Genomic DNA, 21139 nt, shown 5'->3' with positions numbered 1-21139 from the left:
AAAAAAAAAAACAGAATAGGGGCGCCTGGGTGGCTCAGTTGGTTAAGCGTCTGACTTCGGCTTAGGTCATGATCTCATGGTTCGTGGGTTCGAGCCCCGCGTCGGGCTCTGTGCTGACTGCCAGCTCAGAGCCTGGAGCCTGTTTCAGATTCTGTGTCTCCCTCTTTCTCTGACCCTCCCCTGCTCCTGCTGTCTCTCTCTTTCAGAAATAAATAAATAAAACATTAAAAAAATACAGAATTGTACAGAATCTCAGGCAGGAAAGGCTCAAGGCTAGCAAGCGTCGCGTGTGATATCTGCTGGGAACACTGGGGTGGGCCTGGAGCAGAGACCCAAGCACCCTGGGGCCCCTTGGGGAAGACACTGATGTGTCATAGCGTCTCAGCTCATGGGAAGGGTTATGAGTGGCATGCCAGGGGAACACTGGGGTGGCCCCTTGCTCATATGTGGCCCCATAGGGACAAGGATTTGCCTGCATGGCATCTCATTGCCTCTAACCGTTCGGAAGACATGTCTCTAAGGACAGGACCAGGGAGGGAGTCCAGCCCTGACGGAGGCTTCGGCTCCTGCTGAATGAATCAGAGCAGCGCAGCCCACAGAGGGGTAAGGCAGAGCCAAGGGCTCTAATAGGAAGGAGTATTTTGAGGGGCGCCTGGGTGGCTCAGTCAATTAAGTGCAGCCTTCAGCTCATGGTTCGAGTTCGAGCCCTGCATCAGGCTCGCTGCTGACAGCCTAGAGCCTGGAGCCTGCTTTGGATTTTGTGTCTCCCTCTCTCTGCCTCTCCTGCTCGTGCTCTCTCTCAAAAAATATATATTAAAAAAAATTTTTTTTTAAAAGAGCATTTTGAGATTAGCAATATTGGGAGGGTAGAGTGAGAATAACTATTGCATCTTGGTGTGTGCTAGACTATGTTAATTAAAATTCACCATCAAAATGCCTTGTGATGGTTCCTCTTTGTTCTGCACTGGTTACCCCAGGAGAGGCAGGCCTGTCTCTGTAGGAATCGGCTCAGACGGGCCTCCTCCTCCCCCACATGTGGCTGTGTAGCTCCTGATGAGAATTGCTGTTGAGTTCCTCCTCTTTCCTCTGCATCATGGGAATGGGCATAACTTGATGCAGGAAATTGGCTAGGGCTCAAAGGAAGAGGAGGAAGGAGGAAGGATTTATTAAATTGCCTTTCTTGAGTCTTAATTAAAATTTAGTGGACTATAGTCTGGCAGTGGCCAACATTTGGGCTTACGGTGACTTGACTCTGATAAGACTTGGACCAATCATAAATTCCAGTCAGGTCTGAGCTTCTTTATCCTTCAGAACACCTATATCTTCAGAAATAGTTTTACACTAAAAGCATGGATTGTTTTTCTCGCGTATAGACAGTTTAGCCCTTGTCATCCTTGGAACGGGAGCTTTTTGAAGTAGCTGGCAAGGAGCCTTTCTGGCAGTGTATAGCTGCTAAACAGAATTTGTAAAAGCTGAGTTTCCTGGACCTTTTCAGGCTCCACAAGGCAGGGATTGTGGCTTTAATTCCCTGCTATATCCAAGCACCACACCCGTGAGAGGCACTCTATAATATGTATTGAATGAATGAGTTTCTAACTTCATTTTCAGACTTAAGGGGAAGTGTTTCCACCTTCCTGTTCTTTTTTTTTAATGTTTATTCACTTTTGAGACAGACAGACACAGTGGGGGAGGGGCAGAGAGAGCAGGAGACACAGAATCCAAAGCAGGCTCCAGGCTCTGAGCCGTCATCCCAGAGCCCAATGCAGGACTAGAACTCACTAACTGTGAGATTGTTATGCCCTAATCGTGAGTCCCCAGAGACCTCCAAGGAGCCGGCACAGATGCAAGTACAAAAGGGTCTTTGTTACAAGCTCAAGCAGGGGCTCACCTGCCTACCGGCACAGCGACAGCAAAGTGAAGCCCCAAACAGTGGCGAGCAAGGTTTTTATGGGATAAGGGCGGGGGTGTTACCGTGCACATGCTGTTCGTTTTGCATCATTACGTAAGCACCAATCATAATTGTACAACACCCATAGTAACAGCATAGTAACAGTTTTGACCATTCAGTATCTGCGAGGCATCCGTTACATTTGGCGGGACCCAATCATGACCTTTGAGAGTCTTTAAAAATGACCAATTATGAGGTGGGCTCAGAGAATCTAAGTGGGGCTTACGCAAGCAGTGATTGATTGGCAAGATTGTACAAAGTAACTACCTGCAGCTCCCCGCCCTGACTCGTCTCCAAGACTACAGGAATGTTACACATTTCTTTTGATTGGCAGATCCGGGGGCGGTCCGAGGGTGGCTTCAGCTGAGGCTTCTCCTGGAACTGGGACTACGTGCCTGACGTTGTTTCTAATGGAGGACTTCATTTCAGGCTCCTCAAGATCATGACCTTAGCCAAGTCGGATGCTCAGCCAACTGAGGCACCCAGGCTCCTCCCCTCCTGTTCTTTAATATAAATGTTAAAACACAAGAAAAGAAACCCAGGGGGGCTTCAGTTAGGGAGCTGGCAAACATGACACGTTGTTCTTCCATCTGTGACTAGTCTTTCTCAGGGATCCACACACTTTTTCTGAAACAGGCCAGATAGTAAATATTTAGGGCCTTTGTGGGCCACACAGTCTCTGTCACAACTACTTAAATCTGTCATTTTATCACGAAAGGAACAGTACTTAAATGTGTGAGAGCAGCTTTACAGTAACAGGTGGCTAGATTTGGGGCCCACTACTAGAATTTTGTCTACCCTTGATCTATCTCCCTGGAAAGGGGCACCAGTTAAGATACCTTCAGACACAGGGACACCTGGGTGGCTCAGTTGATTAAGCATTGACTCTTAATTTTGGCTCAGGTCATGATCTCCCAGTTCATGAGTTCAAGCCCTGTGTCTGGCTCTGTGCTGACAGCATATAGCCTGCTTCGGATTCTCTCTCTCTCTCTCTCTCTCTCTCTCTCTGCCTGCCCCTCCTTTACTCTCTCTCTCAAAATAAATAGACATTTAAAAAAAGATACTTTCAGATGCAAATAGCAGAAGCCCTAACTCAAACCTATCTTAAATAGTCAGAGCATTTATTATGTTACATAGTAGGAATCCCCAAGGTAGGGCAGCCTCCAAGACTAGTTAATTCAGTGGCTCATCCCTCCTCTCCTCCATCCTTCATCTTAAGGCTGGCTCTGTGGTCACAAGCTGACTACCAATAACTGGGTCATATGCTTCCTTATTCAAGTAGAAACAGGAAGATCTTCTCCAACCAAAGACCATAAGTCTTCTTGCTGTGTCTGATCTGGCCGGGCCAAGAAAGCACCCACACCTCAAACCATAATGAATCCCAGTGGGATAGACCAAGTGCAGTGGATGTTAAGGACTCAACCACCATTGTTCACTAAAGGCACATGACAGGCTGTGGTAACAACCTGTTAATTTCCTTTACTTCCTATGAGAAAGAAAAAACTATAAACTGTCAGAGTCTTCAAATCGTAAGCTCTCCCCTTACAAAAAACAAAATACTTTTTGCTAATCTGTATCTGAGATTGCAAGACCTTGCGAGAAGGCGTAGGCCAAAGAATGAACACAGAATTCCAATTGTCAACAAAATGTATTAATCACAAGTTTCCATTCATATGCATCTGTGCCCTCGTGCTGAGATAATTGACAATGGTCATGTTCATTCATAAGACACTTCGGGTGCAATGGCTGATAGCTTTAACAGAAAGCCACCCAAACACACGTTGTCGTAACTCTTTAATACAGAGGGGAATATGCTTTCTCAGGCCTAACTACTCAGTTAGTTACCTTGTTCTTGATAATTCATTTTGCTAGAAAAATCCATTGATGTATTTGATTTTGACAAGAGGATGACTTCATTGGGTCTGACAAGTAATCAGAATATGTTTTATCTTGGTAAAATGGTAAGAGGTTGTCCAAGACTGTGGCTCCCAGTCTCCAGTGATTTTTGTTTACTCTGTTTTCAGTCTGCTTTCTTTCCCACTAAACAAATGTGAATTTATGGTTCATGGGTTCGAGCCCCGCATCGGGCTCTGTGCTGATAGCTCAAAGCCTGGAGCCTGCTTTGGATTCTGTCTCTCTCTCTCTCTCTCTGCCCCTCCCCTGCTCATTCTCTGTCACTGTCTCTCAAAAATAAATAAATGTTAAAAAAAAAGATTTTTTTTAAATATGAATTTAGGTATTCAGACAGTTCTTCATTTTTTTCTTTGACTTTTGTGATCTTATAAATCTGGTAACCATTGCTATGGTGTTTTACTAGCAAATAGCTACAGTGGCCACTGCTTTTATAATTTGCTATGAATGATCGTCTTATTGCTCTTATAAATTTACTATAAATTTATAAATATATAAATTCAACATTTATGATTACAGTTACTTGTAGCTCAGTATTCTTCCTATGATGTTGCAAAGCAAGCAAACCCTGGGTTGGTTTTTGGAGGTGGGGGGGGTTGGGTTTTTTTTTTCTTTTTAATATGTGCATTTTGTTGTCGTTGACAGACTATGGTATACTTAGGTTGAATATAGGTTGTCAAAATAAAAAGATTTCCTAAACTTTGTCGTTCTCCTAAGTTTTTGATAGATTTATTCTGTTTATCCCTACAGATTGAGGAATATAAAAAACTCTGTGTATTGAATAGAAAGGAGATTACTAAAAAGAAGAAAGAATTGGATATATTAAGACTTAAAATGTCAAAAATTAGAGAAACAGTTAGTACCAGCACAGTGGTAAGAGAATAAACTATGTCTTTCTAAGCCTGTTCAGAGCACCTTGATATATACACTGTCTTAAATGTAAGCAGGAGCAGGGACTTCTTCAAAGGAGCTGATTTTACTCCATCTGTACACCATTCTGAGAGAATGTTTTCGGCATGATAACATTTTCTGACCCTGTATTTGAAATGTTATAGTGCAATCGTGTTTTCGTCTTTGGGAATATGGTCAGAAGAAGGAAGTTTGGATTACCATAGGTACCATTGCATTCGATGGACCAAAATACTATAAAAATGGTTTTTAAAATGCACACAGAACTGGCCAAATGCATACGGAACCATATATAGCAACTCCATGAGATTGCTTTATTTTACATAACAAAATGAAAAACCACGGGCAAAGTCCTTAATTCTGAATGTATGATAATAAAACAGTGTGGACTTTTGATTTATATTAGCCAGAGGGACATTAATGTGGAAAGGGGACCATTTGTATGAATTAGAAAATACTTCAGGTCTCTGCACCTCTATTTTTTAAAATTGATAACATTGATTGAAAGCTAGCCCTCATAAATGTTTTGTGAGGATTATCGTTATTTTAAATATAAAACTGAAGCTTATTGAGGTGATTCTAATGGCAAAGGGTAATAATAATACCACTTCTGTATTAATTAAAACAAAATGCCTGCTAATCTTCTATTGCAATTAGTTGAATTAATCAGTCTTTGGTATATTTCTTCTCTCTATTGAGAATTACATGTAAAACTATATGGGGCAACAGTCCTCACATTTCTTACCAGAAACATTATACTTCTTATCAGAATACTCAGTTACTTCCTTATACTTTTTATAAGGTGGTTCTGGTCATCTTAGTTATAGTGTGTCTATTATGATATCCAATTACAGAACATTAGTAGAATCAAAATTTCTCCCCAGTATGTGTATTTAAAAAGATCACTGGGGCGCCTAGGTAGGTCAGTCGGTTAAGCCTCCAAATATTGATTTCGGCATAGGTCATGATCCCAGGGTTGTGGGAACCTATGTTATTGGGCTGCGTGCTGGGCATGGAGTCTGCTTAGGATTCTCTCTCTCCCCCTCTGCCCCTCCTCCGGTCTTGCATGCAGGTGCAATAAATAAATACAATAGGTAGATAGATAATCATTATCTGTTTTTCAAATACCTGTATAGTAAGCAAGCGTGAGTGAGGCTAGATTCAAAGGAGAACAGAAGGGTTATATCAGATAGACTTTATCTGCAGGCCCAAGCTCCTGTCTCTGGTTTGGGTCTCATAAATCTTAAGTCAGGCACTCCATCAACCCAGCTTGGGAAGATACAGGGAAGATTTCTTGTACTCCAAAGATCTCTCAGACCAAATTATGCAAGACTAGAAGGTGGCAGGGATAAACTCACCTCCAGTGTAATCTCCACCTCCCATAAGCCAATCTTCCCACCTTAACTCCACTTTACCAGTGAAGAATAGTGTTTAAAGCACAAACTTGATGCAAATGACATATCAGACAAAGGGCTAGTATCCAAAATCTATAAGGAACTCACAAAACTCCACACCCGAAAAACAAACAATCCGGTGAAGAAATGGGCAGAAGACATGAACAGACACTTCTCCAAAGAGGACATCCAGATGGCCAACAGACGCATGAAACGATGCTCAGCATCCCTCCTCATCAGGGAAATACAAATCAAAACCACACTGAGATACCACCTCACGCCAGTCAGAGTGGCTAAAATGAGCAAATCAGAGAACTCTAGATGCTGGCGAGGATGTGGAGAAACGGGCACCCTCCTGCACTGTTGGTGGGAATGTAAACTGGTGCAGCCCCTCTGGAAAACAGTGTGGAGGTTCCTCAGGAAACTAACAATAGAACTCCCCTAGGACCCAGCAATAGCACTGCTAGGAATTTACCCAAGGGATACAGGAGTGCTGATGCATAGGGGCACATGGACCCCAGTGTTCATAGCAGCACTCTCCACAATAGCTAAAACATGGAAAGAGCCTAAGTGTCCATCAACAGATGAATGGATCAAGAAGATGTGGTTTATCTATACCATGGAATACTACATGGCAATGAGAAAGAATAAAATGGCCATGTGTAGCAACATGGATGGACCTTGAGGGTGTTATGCTGAGCGAAATAAGTCAGACAGGGAAGGACAGATACTATATGTTTGCACATATAGGAGGATTAGGAGGAACTTAACTGAGGGCCATGGGGGAGAAGAAGGGGGAAAATAGTGGGGGAGAGGGAGGGAGGCAAACAATGAGAGACTCTTGAATGCCAAGAACAAACTGAAGGCTGATGGGGGTGGGGGGAGAGAAAGGGAGGTGATAGGCATGGAGGAGGGCACTTGTGGGGATGAGCATTGGGTGTTATATGGAAACCAACTTGACAGTAAACTATTTTAAAAACACACACACACAAACTTGAGTGTCACAGCGTCCTGGGGTTCAAATCTTTAACTCAACCAACCTGAAGTTTCCTCACCTGTAGAATGGGGTACTAATATTGTCCACTTAAATGGTCTGGAAGCTCAAGTGAGGTCATGCCCATAAGGCTTTTAGCTGAGTGCTTTGTATTTGGTAAAGGTGGTTATTGGGGTTATTACTCTCACCACCTGTGATTAAAAAACAGGGTTTGGCTGTGGACTGAGACAACAGGGAATTCCAAGTTAATCTTCAATTTAGACAGCTCTGCAGCCCGGTCAATCTGAGGTGATATTGCCAGAAAAGAATAATGGTATGTGATTGTCAAGGTGGCCTGCATGTCCAGGGCAGGGGGGATTAAGGACGAGAGGTGACAGATGTGGGGCCTAATGGGCCTTCACACAGCCACTAACCCTCATGATTGGTCATGGTCCTTTAGACAGTGTGCTCATGTTGGACTTCAGACCCTTGTTAACTCTGAAACTAGTTATTGCCCAGAAGTTGAGTTCTGAAGTTGAGCTTCAGAGAAAGAAAGAGTTGGGGGGAGCTTTCGGGCACCTGTCTGGTACCAATGTTTCTCTGACTTCATGTTGACATGCACAGTTAGGTGGCATTAAACAATCTGCCTGTGGTAACTCCATGCCAGGGAACAGTGGAATTCGTCTGATAAACTTTCTCTCCCTTCCATTTCTCCCTCACAGCTAAAATGCAAACCCAAGGCTCTAATATGTTTGCCTCCCCTTTCCTTTATTCCAAAACTGCATTGTTAAAATATGTGTCACTTTGAATTTTCTCTATTCATACTTCATTCTTTTAAATGATGCTAACATTTTACCACAGTACCCAGCTGTTACATTTCCAAAATACTGAATAAATACTAAGAAAACTTCTCTTCAACAGGAGATTATTTGTCAGTTAAGGTAATTTTTTTAAACTTTTTTTTTGTAATACTCATTCTAATGTCCTGGATATTTTGAAATTGATTATGAAAATACAGATTTGTTTAGATATATTTTATTATTTTTTAAATGTTTTATTTATTTCTGAGAAAGACAGCATGAACAGGGGAGGGCCAGAAAGAGAGGGAGACACAGAATCCGAAACAGGCTCCAGGCCCTGAGCTAGCTGTCAGCACAGAGCCCGATGCAGGGCTCGAACCCACGAACCGTGAGATCATGACCTGAGCCCAAGTCAGATGCTTAACTGACTGAGCCACTCAGGCGCCCCTGTTTAGATTTATTTTAAAAGGTAGCCAAAATGAATTCATGTCTTAAAAGTTGTTTTTAGAGTTTTCATATTCTCATTTGCTGTATTTGGCTGCTCTCCAAAATTTTGGGTTTTTGTCTGATGATTTCAGAAGTATTTCTGTCCAAGTTTGTTCTATGTGTAAATAATTTTAATGCTTGCTTTTTTATTTTAGCTAAAGGATACCCCCAATGTCAAAGTTGAATGAATGATACATGAATGGTTAGTGAATTGAACACTGCCACAAATCATTTGGTGACAACTGAATGCCATAATTTTATTGAATTTTCAATAGGTTCTTAGTGATCACAATCTAGAGATAGCACAACTACAAGGATCAATAAGATATTGGGAACAAGAGGTTGAAGGAATAAAGAAATCATGTAAGACCCTGGAGAATAAAGTGTAAGTTCAATGCTTTATTTTTACTAAAGCACTTCTAGGTGTTATATTTCTTTCATAAAAAATTATTTCATATTAGATTGAGAACTATATTCTCTTAATTTACTGAAATTTGTGATTGTCAGCTTTAAAAAAACCCACCTCTTCGTCTGGAAATTAGCCAGTCTTCCATATGATCAAGAGAAAAACTGAGGATGATACAGTCATTTTAAGAAAAAGGAGGGACTCTTTGGAATCAGTTATCCTCACTTTAGTTCCTGATTCCCTACAAACAAGTATGTCCACAGGGGAAGGCATTAGTGGAACCTCCTATAAGGATCACGTACCCTTGCTATGATAGTTGTTGTTCTTAGTCAAAGGGGACTTAAAGAACTTGTTGAGAAAATACAAGGATGTTTCAGGGCAAAATCCATGGGACTAGAACCATAAACTGAAGGAAATCTGTCCATCCCAAGGAGCACAGTCTCTGCTTTCTTTTGGGAACCATGTTTCATTCTCTCTTTATCTACATACTGTGTTTTCTCCGCGAGGGCCCATGGCTACGCATGGACATTCCCAACCCTCTGAGTTTACCTGTCACGTGTCCATCTATCTTTAGAGATTGACCCACAGACTTCTCCCAGGAGAATTCCCAGATTTTTTTTTTTTCCCATCAGAAGATTGTTTGGCTCTGACCAGGAAGGTGGAGTCTTTTAGTACAAATATGGCTTCCAGACCTTCCCCCAGATTCTGTTGGCGGTTTAAAAGACTAATTTTAGACTTAGTAGCTTCCCCAAAAGGCAAGTAACTTCACATGTGGAATCTTGTTACAATATAGCTTATTTCTATATAGGATAAAATATTTTTTGATTTATATATGTCTTCTAAAACAGCAGTTACACAATACAGTGCAATTCTGCCATCATCAGGCCATAAAATAGGCAATAATCTTCATACTCAGTACCAGATTTAAAAATATAAAATCTTGGGGTGCCTGGCTGGTTCAGTCAGTGGAGCATGGGACTTGATCTTGGTTGTGAGTTCAAGCTCCATGTTGGGCTAATATTTACTTATAAATAAATTTTTTTAAAAAGTATAGAAGCTCAAGTCATCCTACAACTAAAACTCAGAATAAGAAAATTTGTTTCTTTGAAAGTGATTCTTTAGTTTTAGTTCATGCATATTTTAAAGAAAAACTAGACAAATAATCATAGAGGAAGATACAGATTAGCTCTTCAGTTATTTCTAGGAGTTATGATTTAAAAACTTGCTACACTGATGAAGTTTACTTATAAGCAGACTTCATGTTAGCTAATTTGTTTTAAATATACATTCAAGAAAGAAATGGGGATTCATTGATCTTCTGTTTTTAATGGCTCATCACTTCTTTGTTTTCAATCTCAGCTTTTCAAGAGTTTTCATTCATACGGCATCTCTGTGAGGAAAGGTGCATTTGGTTAATTGGTGTTTGGAGATTTCAGTTACCCCCTTTATTATTAATAAAACTATACTTTTTTTTCTCTTTACTACCAAGCAAATTAAAAGAAAATTCTTATGTTCCTTCTATTTTCTCCTTTTGTTTAATTTCTCTATTTATGGAAGTGAGAAAAGGCACCTAAATCTTGGTTGGTAGATTTGAAGAGTTGAATGTTGTTTTATAATAACCTGTAAGATTCTTTAAGAGTAAATTATACAAGAAACTAAAATGATTTGCAGAAACCCATCTTTTTATTAATCAATAAACCTTATTCCCTCCCATGAAACCTTTAATTTCCAAGCTTATTACATATTTTAAGGTCCAAATATTGAGAAAAAAAAATGATTCAAACAAGCGTTAAAATTCTGTGTGTGAACAGTTAAGAGTACCTCAAATGCTCCACAAGTTCTCAGGAAACATTCTTTGATAATTTAAACCTTATTCATTATGATTATTGATGTCTAGCATGATGTGTTTGCATAAAAAAAGGCAAATCCTGTGCCTACCTTTCTAAATGGGTATGGTCATTCGGCTAGTTTCAGCACATAGGAAGTGGCGGTTTGTAAGCTAAAAGTTGTAAATAAATGGTATCCAATTTGTGACCCAGAGTATATGCTTACCTTTTAAAAGGGTTGAAATGACTTCAAACTTTTCGCGATTCCCAATAACTTCCATACTGCCAAACTTTAATGATTTAGCGTATTCCGTAAAGTTCTTGTACTCTGTAAAGTTCTTGAATTCTTAATGGAATTTGAAACATTTCTACCTTCTTGAAATACTGTCTTTCCTAGCCTCCCAAACATCATATTCTCTTATGTCACTCACTAAACTGCCCCTTCTCAGGGCCCTTTATTTGCTCCAGTTCTTTCTGACTTAATATTTTGGAGTTCTCAGCCCTTCTCTATTCATACTCTCCATACATGATTTCATCCAGTCTTACAGTTTTATATACCTTTTATATATATATATATATATATATATATATATATATATATCCAGTACTAAATGCATATACCAAATGCATATACTCTGTAGCTTATTTGACCTCTCCATTTGAAGGATGTCTGTTAGATATCTCAAATATAACATGTCCTAAACAGAACTCTTAATTTCCCACCTCCTTAAGACAGATTGTCTATCAGTCTTCCATATCACCACTTAACTAGTTACTCTAGCCTAAAACCTGGGAATCCTCTATCATTCCTGTTTTCCTCACTACCTAAGCCTAACCCAACCTCCAGCCAAATCGAAAGGCAGGTCCAACTGTCTCTCACTACTTCCACCACTACAACTTTAGTCTGAGCCACCATTATCTCTTCTGGACCACTGCCATAGCCTTCTACATAGTCTGTCTTCCTGTACTGTTGTCTTTCTCCACTAAGTAGCCACAGTCATCTTTACAAGATGTAAATCAGTTCATGTCTCTCCTCTGCTTTGATCTTCCCCTGGGGTTCCCTTCACAATAAAATCTGAACTTCTCCTTTGTCCTCAAGACCCTACGTGATCTAGTCTCTTTCTGCCTCTCCAGCCTTCTCATAATTCTCTCCTCACCAAGTACACAAAACTAGTTCTTGCCTCAAGATATTATCACTGGCTGTTCCTTCTACATGAAAAGCTCTTTCTTCATATCTTCACCTATATCTGACTCCTCCTCATCATTCAGGCCTTTCACAGATCATCTCAAGAGGCCTTCCCTTATCACCAATCTATAGTAGTACCCTCACTCTCAGGATTTCTCTATCCTTCACCCTACTTTGTGTTCTCTAAAGTGCTTAACACTATCTGAAATAATAATAACAAGTATTATAACAATAATTATAATTGTTATTATGATGATGGTAACTTGCTTATATTCTACTTCACTAGAGTGTAATTTCCATGAGGGCAGGGACTTTGCTTGGGCTGCATCTCTAGTATCTATAACACCTGCAGAGGACAAGTGTTTCATAATTGCTTCTTACTGTATAAATAAAGGAAGTATTAACTCAGCAGAAGAGTAAAGTGTTTTTTTGCTTATTTTTGTGAATATACTCATAAATACATTTCATAGGAAAATGGGGACTGGAAGTTTCTGGAGTCATAAATAAATGTGACTTTACTGGAAAACATGCCCTAATATGAATCTGTTTGTCTTCGTTTGATCGTAGACAATTTTTTGCAAGTAACAAGGAAAAACTGGAAGATTCATCTAATGTTGAAAAAGAGGAACTTTTGCAGAAGATAAAGCAGGTAGGAAGATGGAAATTATGCCTTTTAGATTATTATTAGTATTTATGGTAGTTTTTATTTTTAGTTAATATTTTAAATATATTTGAGAAATGTGAAATTTTCCAAAAGTAGATTTTTCATGAATTCGTATCACCATGATCATTTACAGTAATTCATTTAAAGATTTTTATCCCCTCCCAAAGTGTTTTAAATATATGAAAGAGCCAGTGTTGTCTATGTGAAGATGAATTATTTGGAAACTTGTCATGTGGTTATGGTTATATTACATTAGAAATATCCAGATCAATGGATATTTTTCATGTGAATTATTTAGAAAAGAGTGGGATCTTCTTATATTTATGTGGTGCCTGTAAAGTCTAGCAACCCATACTGCTCTTAGTACATAGTGAAATATTGGAGTCAGATTAGCACCTGGGCGAACTCTCTAGACATTTTAAATCTTAGGTTAAAAAAATATGATAAGTACTTAATTACGGGTGTAAACCAAAACTTATCCACAAAGTATTCAGTAAAGCATTCATTATGATAATTGAAAAATCAGGGGGAAGATACAATTAAAGTCCAATAAAGGGACCTTGATTAAGTAATAGCTCATATTATTGCGTGACAAAAAGAATATAAAACAATACAAGGCAGATCTCTCCCAGAAGAATGGTTTGAACCAATTAAATTCTTTCCATTTGATTACTAGCTAATGGCATTAGGGATGGCTTTCCTCCAGGTTAGACCTACTCTGATTCTTTAGTTGTGAAGATTCTGAAAGATAGAAACTAGGATTTCTTTTTCCTTTCCGTTTATCTCCTATTATATCATCTGCCAGCTTCAGATGATAACTTCATAGTTTGCAGCCCCCAACTATCTGGAAAATCCAGGGCCTCTACAGTGGCATGGCTTACTTGTTCAAAGGGGCAAATGCAAAGGGGTGTCCCTTTAATCCATAGCCCTCAGCCAAATTCCATGAGTTTAAGTCAGTGACTGCTTTAAAGGGATCAGGGCTCTGACCCATTTACTATTTCCACTGGACTCTTAGCTGCAGGCAATGTTAATTCTCAAGAGGCATAGGAGGCAAGTTCAGTGATGACATGAAATTCTATTCTAGCTTTATTTTAATTTATCATAAAATATTATACAGATACAGAACAGTGCAAACATTATAAATGTACAATCCTTATGTGCATATATATGTTTTGATGGATATAATTTATTAATTGCAATGAAGTCCAGTTTATCAATCTTTTCCTTTTTGGTTTTTATGTCCTATGTCATAAAGATACTATTTCATGATCTTCTAGAAGATTTATTGTTTGACCTTTCACATTTGGGACTACAAGCCATCTGGAATCTGTGTGTGTGTGTGTGCGTGTGCGTGTGCGTGTGCGTGTGCGTGTGCGTATGCATGCATGCATGCATACATGCTGTGAAATGGTGGTCAGGATTCATATTTTTCCATAGGATTGTCCAGTTAACTAGGACCATTTAATGAAAACACAGTCTTTTCCTGCACTCTATTGTAATGGCATTATTTGTTATAAATCAAAAGTAGATTATAAGTACATCATAAATATGTGTGTAGATCTGTGGACTCTCTATTGTGTTCCTTTGGACTTGTTCTTCCCTCACATTAAAACCAGTCTTTCTTAATTAGCAGCATTTAACATAAGTCTTTATAGTTAGCAGTATAAATCCTTCAACTTTGTTCTTCGAGAATGCCTCCTCTGTTTTTGGCCTTTGAATTTCTATCAGGATGTCAAATCCTGCCCAAACCACCTGTTTGCATTTTGACTGGGGTTGGATTATATCTGTAGATCACTTTGGGGAGAATGTCGCATTCTTACAAGATCAAGGCTTCCAATCCCTGAACATGGTGTACCTCATATACCTCAGGTCTTCTTTGTTCCCTTTGACTTATTCAGTTTCACTGTCATGTCCACGTTTTCTTTTTATTTCTCCTGCTTGGGATTTATTGGGCTTCTTAAATCTGTGAATTTCTATATTTTGTAAGTTCTGCAAAATTCTTAGCCATTATCTGCTCACATATTTCATTCTCTTTCCTCTCTGAGATTCCAATTTTATATATATATATACACATGTGTGTACAATTATTTGTGCTAATATGCATGTCCTCTATGTTTTTTACCCCCTTCTGTGTTTTGTACCTTTTGTCTCCCTCCTGCTGAATCCTGGGGAGAATGGTCTATTTCAGCTCTTAATTCTGGTTATTGAATTTTTCAATTGGTAATTTTCAAATCCTCGTTGTCTATTTCAACTCCTTGCCATAATTTTCAAGTATGTCTAATATTTCTTTGATTATAGTAAACAGTATTTTTATAGTTCAGCATCTGATTCCAAGCACTACCTGATGTTTTCATAGGTTTGTTTCTGTAGTATTTTGCTTCTGCCAACTTTTGTTCATTCTGTCTTATTTCCTTCTGTTCCTGGTAGAAAACTGTACACCAGGCATTCTATTTGGGGTGGGGGGGAAGGTTGTAAAAACAATTTGAACCTTAGGATGATCATATCTTCTTCAGAAACAGACATTCATTCACTTCTGTCAGGTGGCTGGGGTATTATCAGTCTCAAATCACTTTAATGCACGCTTAGGTTCCCTGGTGATCAAAATTAGCCTGGACCATGGCTTGTTTGCTTCCAATTTACCCTTCTCCAGAGCGTGAAGCTTTTTGGGATCCCAGGCTAAAGTGGTGGAAGCTTTATTAGACTCAATACCTGGGTGAACTCTAAGTGTTGCTTTTTGTCCCTCTTGTCTGGTAAGAGAACTAAAATTCCATTTCTGTCAATGTCCTCAGGATAAAAGGAGTTGTCAGTGCTAGATTTACTACTGTGGATTTTTTTTTTTTTTTTTTTTTTGAGAGCAAGAGTGAGAGCAGAGGAGGTGCCAGAGGGACAAGGAGAGAGAATCCTAAGCAAGCTTTACACCTAGTGCAGAGCCCAATTAATGTGGGGCTCTATACCATGACTGTGGGATCATGACCTGAGCTGAAATCAAGATTCAGATGCTTAACCAACTAAGCCACCCTGGGGCCCTCTACTCTGGATTCTTGATTCCTTATAGAATTAATCATTATCTTATTAGTTCTTCAACACTTAAAAAAAGTTTTTAAATGTTTATTATTTTTGAGAGGGAGACAAAGTGTGAGTGGGGAAGGGGCAGAGATAGAGGGAGACACAGAATCCAAAGCAGGCTCCAGGCTCTAAACTGTCAGCACAGACCACGAAACCCACAGACTGCAAGATCATGACCTGAGCTGAAGACTGGCACTTAACCAATTGAGCCCCCAAGGCGCCCCAGTTCTTCAACACTTCTAAGATATATTTTGGTCCAGTTATTCTAGTGATCCTCAGCCAAAAGGTTATTTTGAACTACTCAGCCTATCACTCCTTAACATAACTTTCTTACTTCATGTGAAGCAATTCAATAGAGACATCTTAAATACAAATTTCTTAAATACAAAGTTCACTAATAAGCATTAGTTTTGTCCTTGAATAGAAATATTTAACAAGAAACAGACATAGTATCTCATCAAAGAGGTTTTGAGAAAGAGCTTTTGTTGGTGTTACATTTTCTTTTTCTTTTAAACACTTTTTATTTATTTTTGAGAGGGAGAGACAGAGTACGAATCAGGGAGAGGCAGGGAGAGGAAGACACAGAATCCAAAGCAGGCTCCAGGCTCTGAGTGAGCTGTCAGCACAGAGCCCGATGAGGGGCTCGAACCCACAAAGTGTGAGATCATGACCTGAGCCGAAGTCAGACGCCTAACCAACTGAGCCACCCAGGTGCCCCTACATTTTCTTTCCCCTAGTGTAGTTTATCTTCTGGGAAAAGGACTTACAGACCCTGTTCAATGATCTCAGTTCATTAACCCCAATTCTTATTTCAATATGAATGATTACTCTGTGTTTTTTGTATCAGTGTCTACTTCCTTTCTACACTTTTGTCATAATTTGTAGGAGAGGTGCCAAAATGTTTAACTGCATATTTGATATAGAATTAAATCATTTAACATTTACGGCATACTCATTGTGTACTAAGTAACATATCCAGTGCTCTAGAGTTGCCATATGACTAACTCCCATCAAAGGAAACGTGAAACAAATCCTCTAATTGCTTTTTTTTTTTCCTAGATGGCTGAAAAACTACACAAAAGTCGTTTAGAGAACAAAGATCTACAGGAGAAATTGACTACTCTTACCAGACAATATAAGATTGTCATAAGTGAGGAGGATAAAGTTTTTGTGCAGAAACAGAAAATTGATGATGAGTATGTTTCTGTCCATGATCTGTACATGAATCAACACGTCATGGTTATGGGGCGCTTTCCTTGCCATCTAAATGGTGACTCTCTACTTAAACTTATCCTAGTTTTAAAATCTATTGACAACAATGAAATATTATTTACTCCAAAATAAGCACACTCCTAATCTACCTCTATACATACTGAGTAATGCTTTCCTCATATGGGTCCGATCAAATCCACAGATACCATGTGCATTATATTTACTTCTAAATCAGATTTTTGAAAAAAATAATCCTGCTTTTACCCCATGAGACTGTTTAGAGAAACTGGCTCTGCCCATCTCTTCCCTAACTCTGTGAAGGGTTTGGTCATTGACACAGTCCCCTAGCCCAGAGACTGGGAAGTTATTCGAGGAAATTCCTATCTTTTACTACCCATTGGATCCCATTCAGGCACCAAGCTTGTCAATTCCACTCCTTAGATATTTCTCAACTATATCCCATTCTTCTCCCCAACCCCCTTCTTGTCACCTCTTTCAGCTTCTTTGCTCTGGCTCATCCATCCCTCAGAAGTTCTTTCCACTTCCTGCTTTACCACCCTTAACTTGTTCACCTTCCTTCCACCAAATGATCCTTCTGAAACATTCCTCTGATGCCATTCCTTTTCATCAGCCACTGCATTGTATGAATCTCTTGTTTCCAGTGAACTACGAACAGATCAGGGTAGTTGTTCTGCCTTACTCAGTGCTATATCCCCAGGACCTTGTACATTGCTTAGCAGATAGTGGGCATTCACCAGTTTTTCTTAATGAATACAGAATAACATCTTGCAAGCATGAATTTGGTAAGTAATGATCCCTTACTACAGACAAAGTTAGATCACACAGAAGTGGAATTACGGTATCCAGGCACACTTAGGTGAAACTGAGATTATGGTCATTGCAGCATGTGAGCTACAGAGAGTCGTTATAATCATTGTATCTCATTCAGTTGAATAGCCTACAAGAATCTGCTGTTAGTAGTTCTTTCAATAAAAATTTCCCCCAGATCAGTACTAAGTTGATCAGTTTTAATCTTAAAATGTGCTGATGACAAATGACCGTAACACTAAAACAATTAGTATTGTTATTGGTTTTTGTCTTCAGCTTGGGCTGCCATAACTAAGCACCATGGACTGGGTGGTTTGAACTACAGAAATTTATTTCTCACAGTTCTAGAGGAAGGAGATCCAGTGTCAGGGTGTCAGCATGGGCAGGTTCTGGTGAGAGCCCTTTTTCCTGGCTTGCACAGGGCTGCCTTCTCACTGTGTTTTTCCATGGTAGAGATAGGGAGAAAACAAACTCTTTGGTGTCTCTTCTTACAAGGAGCCTCTCCATTGGGATCTCATCTAATCAGCTGACCTCATCACTTCACAAAAGCTCCACCTTCAAATACCATCATATTGGGTGTTAGGGCTTCAACATACAAATTTGTAGGGACTGAACACAGTTCACTCCATAGAAGTTTTGAAGAAGATGAGACACTTATATAAAGCACTTTCTGTTACAGGAATGTCCTTCTCAATGTCTGGAAATACTGACATAGAACAAAATTGTATACTTCCTATTATTCTCTCTGCAAATTGGAGACAAATTATAACCACTTTTTGTGAAGTGCCTCATGAGTCCCACACACTGGCTTGAGCACTTTATATCTCATTTAATCCTTACACCTATTGAGATAGGTATTATGATCCCTATTTTATGGATGGAGATACTGAGGCTCATCTACAGGTGAAGTTTCCTTCAAGGTCACACTGCTAGAAAGAGGTAAAGCCAGTATTTAAAGTCGATCTAACTGACCCCTTCACCTTTCACAAAAGAACATGGTAGAATTGATAAGTGCATTAAAAGAGACACACCCCTGCTCAGAGGGACAGAGCGCTAGGGACAGAACTGTTCTTGTGGCTTTATGGTGACTATAGCAATTCAGGCTCTTTCCGTGGCTTAGGGATTTTCTTGAGTTTAGAATTTACCACCACTAGCAATAAGACTTTGTTTCTATTTTTCCTAATTTATTCAGTAAACAGTTGATGGACTGACCTTTGCAGACTACTTTTATATATTCTTATTTGTGATTGCTATATCCACTCATGCTGAGGAGTTAAAAACGATGATTTCATGGGCGCCTGGGTGGCTCAGTCACCCCGGTGAGCAACCGACTTCGGCTCAGGTCGTGATCTCGCAGTTCATGAGTTCGTGCCCCGTGTTGAGCTCTGTGCTGACAGCTCAGAGCCTGGACCTTGCTTCGGATCCCATGTCTCTTCTCTCTGCCCCTCCCCCGTTCATGCTTTGTCTCTCTCTCTCTCTCAATAATAAATAAATGTAAAAAAATTAAAAATAAAAAAAAGATGATTTCACCTTTCAACATAATGCTAACTCTGGTTTTTTCATGGTAGAAATCAGAAGCAAATAGCATTTATTACTCAGAAAGAAAACTTCCTATCACAAAGAAAAGTAGACATCAAACATATGGAGGAAGGTCTTGTCACTCTCCAGGACCTTTATCGGTATGTTTGGTGCCTTTGAAACGTTTAATCTTCATTCTTTTCTGCATTTGTTTTTAAATATATGGTGAATATAGATCTGTCAGTTTCTGATGTCCTATAGAATAGGAGGTTTATAGTTCACTGTCTGTTTTACAGTGTAGAAGAATCATTATCACTGAAAGGATAGATAGGTCCTGAGTTCTAGACAAGCTTCTGGACATGAGAAATGGACCCATTAGGAGTCTAGTGACAAGAATGTGCCTGAACATTATTACAACACTGACCCCTATGGTGTTCATTTCTGCTATTCTAAATCACTTTGATTTTTAATTTTGATTTTTCTGATTAAAATAATGCCTGCACATGATTTTAAAAATCAAATATAGAAATGTGTGGCTTAGAAGCGTAAAAGTGACCCTAATTTCCGTATCCCCACAGAGATCTCACTGTTAACAGTTTGCTAGGCTTGCTTTCTGTAATAGGAGTGTGTACATATATCCAAAAATGGGTTTCTCTTTTCTAGAACTGGAATTTTTCCACTTAAAATTGTATCTGGGTAATTTACACAATATTATATTTCAACTCTATCTCCATAAAAAGCTGGAAAAATATACCTGGGAAAATGATAAAACAAATAGGATAAAAGGTAACATTTGGAGAAATTGGTGAAAAGTATATGGAAATCCTTTGTATTAATTTTTATACACTTATCTGTTGATTTTAGAGCTATTTCAGGAGGGGGCAAAATTCATATATATATGGGACCTCATTCTTTATTCTTTCTTTAACTGCTTAATATTCCTTTTACTGAATATGCTATGGTTTATTTACCCAGCGCCCTACCGATGGACTTTTGTTTTTGTGTTTTCTCTACTATAAGCGCTTTTCAAAGTTAACATCCCTTAACATATCTTTGTCCACTTATACAACTATTTCTTTATAATAAGGTCCTAAAAGTTGAATTACTGGACCCAAGAGGGTTGCATTTTTATAATTCATGTTTATAATTTGAATATACTTTATGACTTGAGTGTAGGACAGTGGAGAAAGTAACCTAAGACAAGTGGAGGTGAAATTTGACTCCTGTCAGCAGAAATCTAGATCACAGCAGGATGTGCAGGTTGCTTGTCCTTACGCTGTTGAATAACATATCTCGACATCTGTTTTTCATGTTGGTTTCTGAAGGGAAACTATGAGCTCTTCCTTGTGAAAAATGTGGGAAAATACAATTGGGTTGAGTTCGGGGGTTTGTTTTCCACATGAATAACGCAGATTCTACAATCATTTTGCCATCATTGCTCTGGTCACTGGGAAGCTTTGAGCCACATTCATGACCCAGTATTGGTTCTCCTTTAGGAGTTTTTATATTGCTGCTGTTATTTCACTCTAGTTCAACTCCTTTGTGAATTAAACTAAGTACATAAATAAATAAAATCAGTGAGACTGGGGCACATCGTGAAACAATCTTAGAGTTCGGGGGTGGGGTGATAGATTTATTGAGGTAGAAGATTGAGAACCCACACTGTGATTTCAGATGGAGAAAAAAAAACATGAACCCAGTTGTGTTTCTAGTTTAACAGCATTATGTATTGTTTTAGCTTTGAATACTTGAATTTTTCTTTTTTAAATTTTTTAAATGTTTTTGTTTATTTTTGAGAGACAGAGACAGAGCACAAGTGGGGGAGGAGCAGAGAGAGAGTGAGATATAGAATCTGAAGCAGGCTCCAGGCTCTGAGTTGTCAACACAGAGCCCGATGTGGGGCTTGAACTCACAAACCGTGAGATCATGACCTGAGATGAAGTTGAGCACTTAACCAACTGAGCCACCCAGGTGCCCCGGAATATTTCTATTTTTCAAAAGATACAGAGTCA

General features: G+C 39.2%; 1 protein-coding gene across 1 annotated transcript in view; it reads left to right on the top strand.

Moving 5' to 3' along the window:
* Positions 1 to 21139, top strand: part of CCDC175 (coiled-coil domain containing 175) — a gene marked incomplete at its 3' end in the record, with an annotated part of 73353 nt that overhangs the window by 9140 nt on the left and 43074 nt on the right. Inside the window, exons 6-10 of the mRNA XM_039240771.1 lie at positions 4610 to 4732; positions 8697 to 8806; positions 12407 to 12488; positions 16629 to 16765; positions 19178 to 19288. Of these exons, the coding sequence (XP_039096702.1) occupies positions 4610 to 4732; positions 8697 to 8806; positions 12407 to 12488; positions 16629 to 16765; positions 19178 to 19288 (563 nt within the window). The remainder of the gene's footprint in view (positions 1 to 4609; positions 4733 to 8696; positions 8807 to 12406; positions 12489 to 16628; positions 16766 to 19177; positions 19289 to 21139) is intronic.

This window comes from Hyaena hyaena, unplaced genomic scaffold (genome assembly GCF_003009895.1).
Source record: "Hyaena hyaena isolate Hyena2069 unplaced genomic scaffold, ASM300989v1 scaffold_181, whole genome shotgun sequence".
Classification (NCBI taxonomy): Eukaryota; Metazoa; Chordata; class Mammalia; order Carnivora; family Hyaenidae; genus Hyaena; species Hyaena hyaena.
The sequence above is the reverse complement of the archived record's forward strand: the minus strand, read 5'-3'. Positions and strand labels throughout refer to the sequence as shown.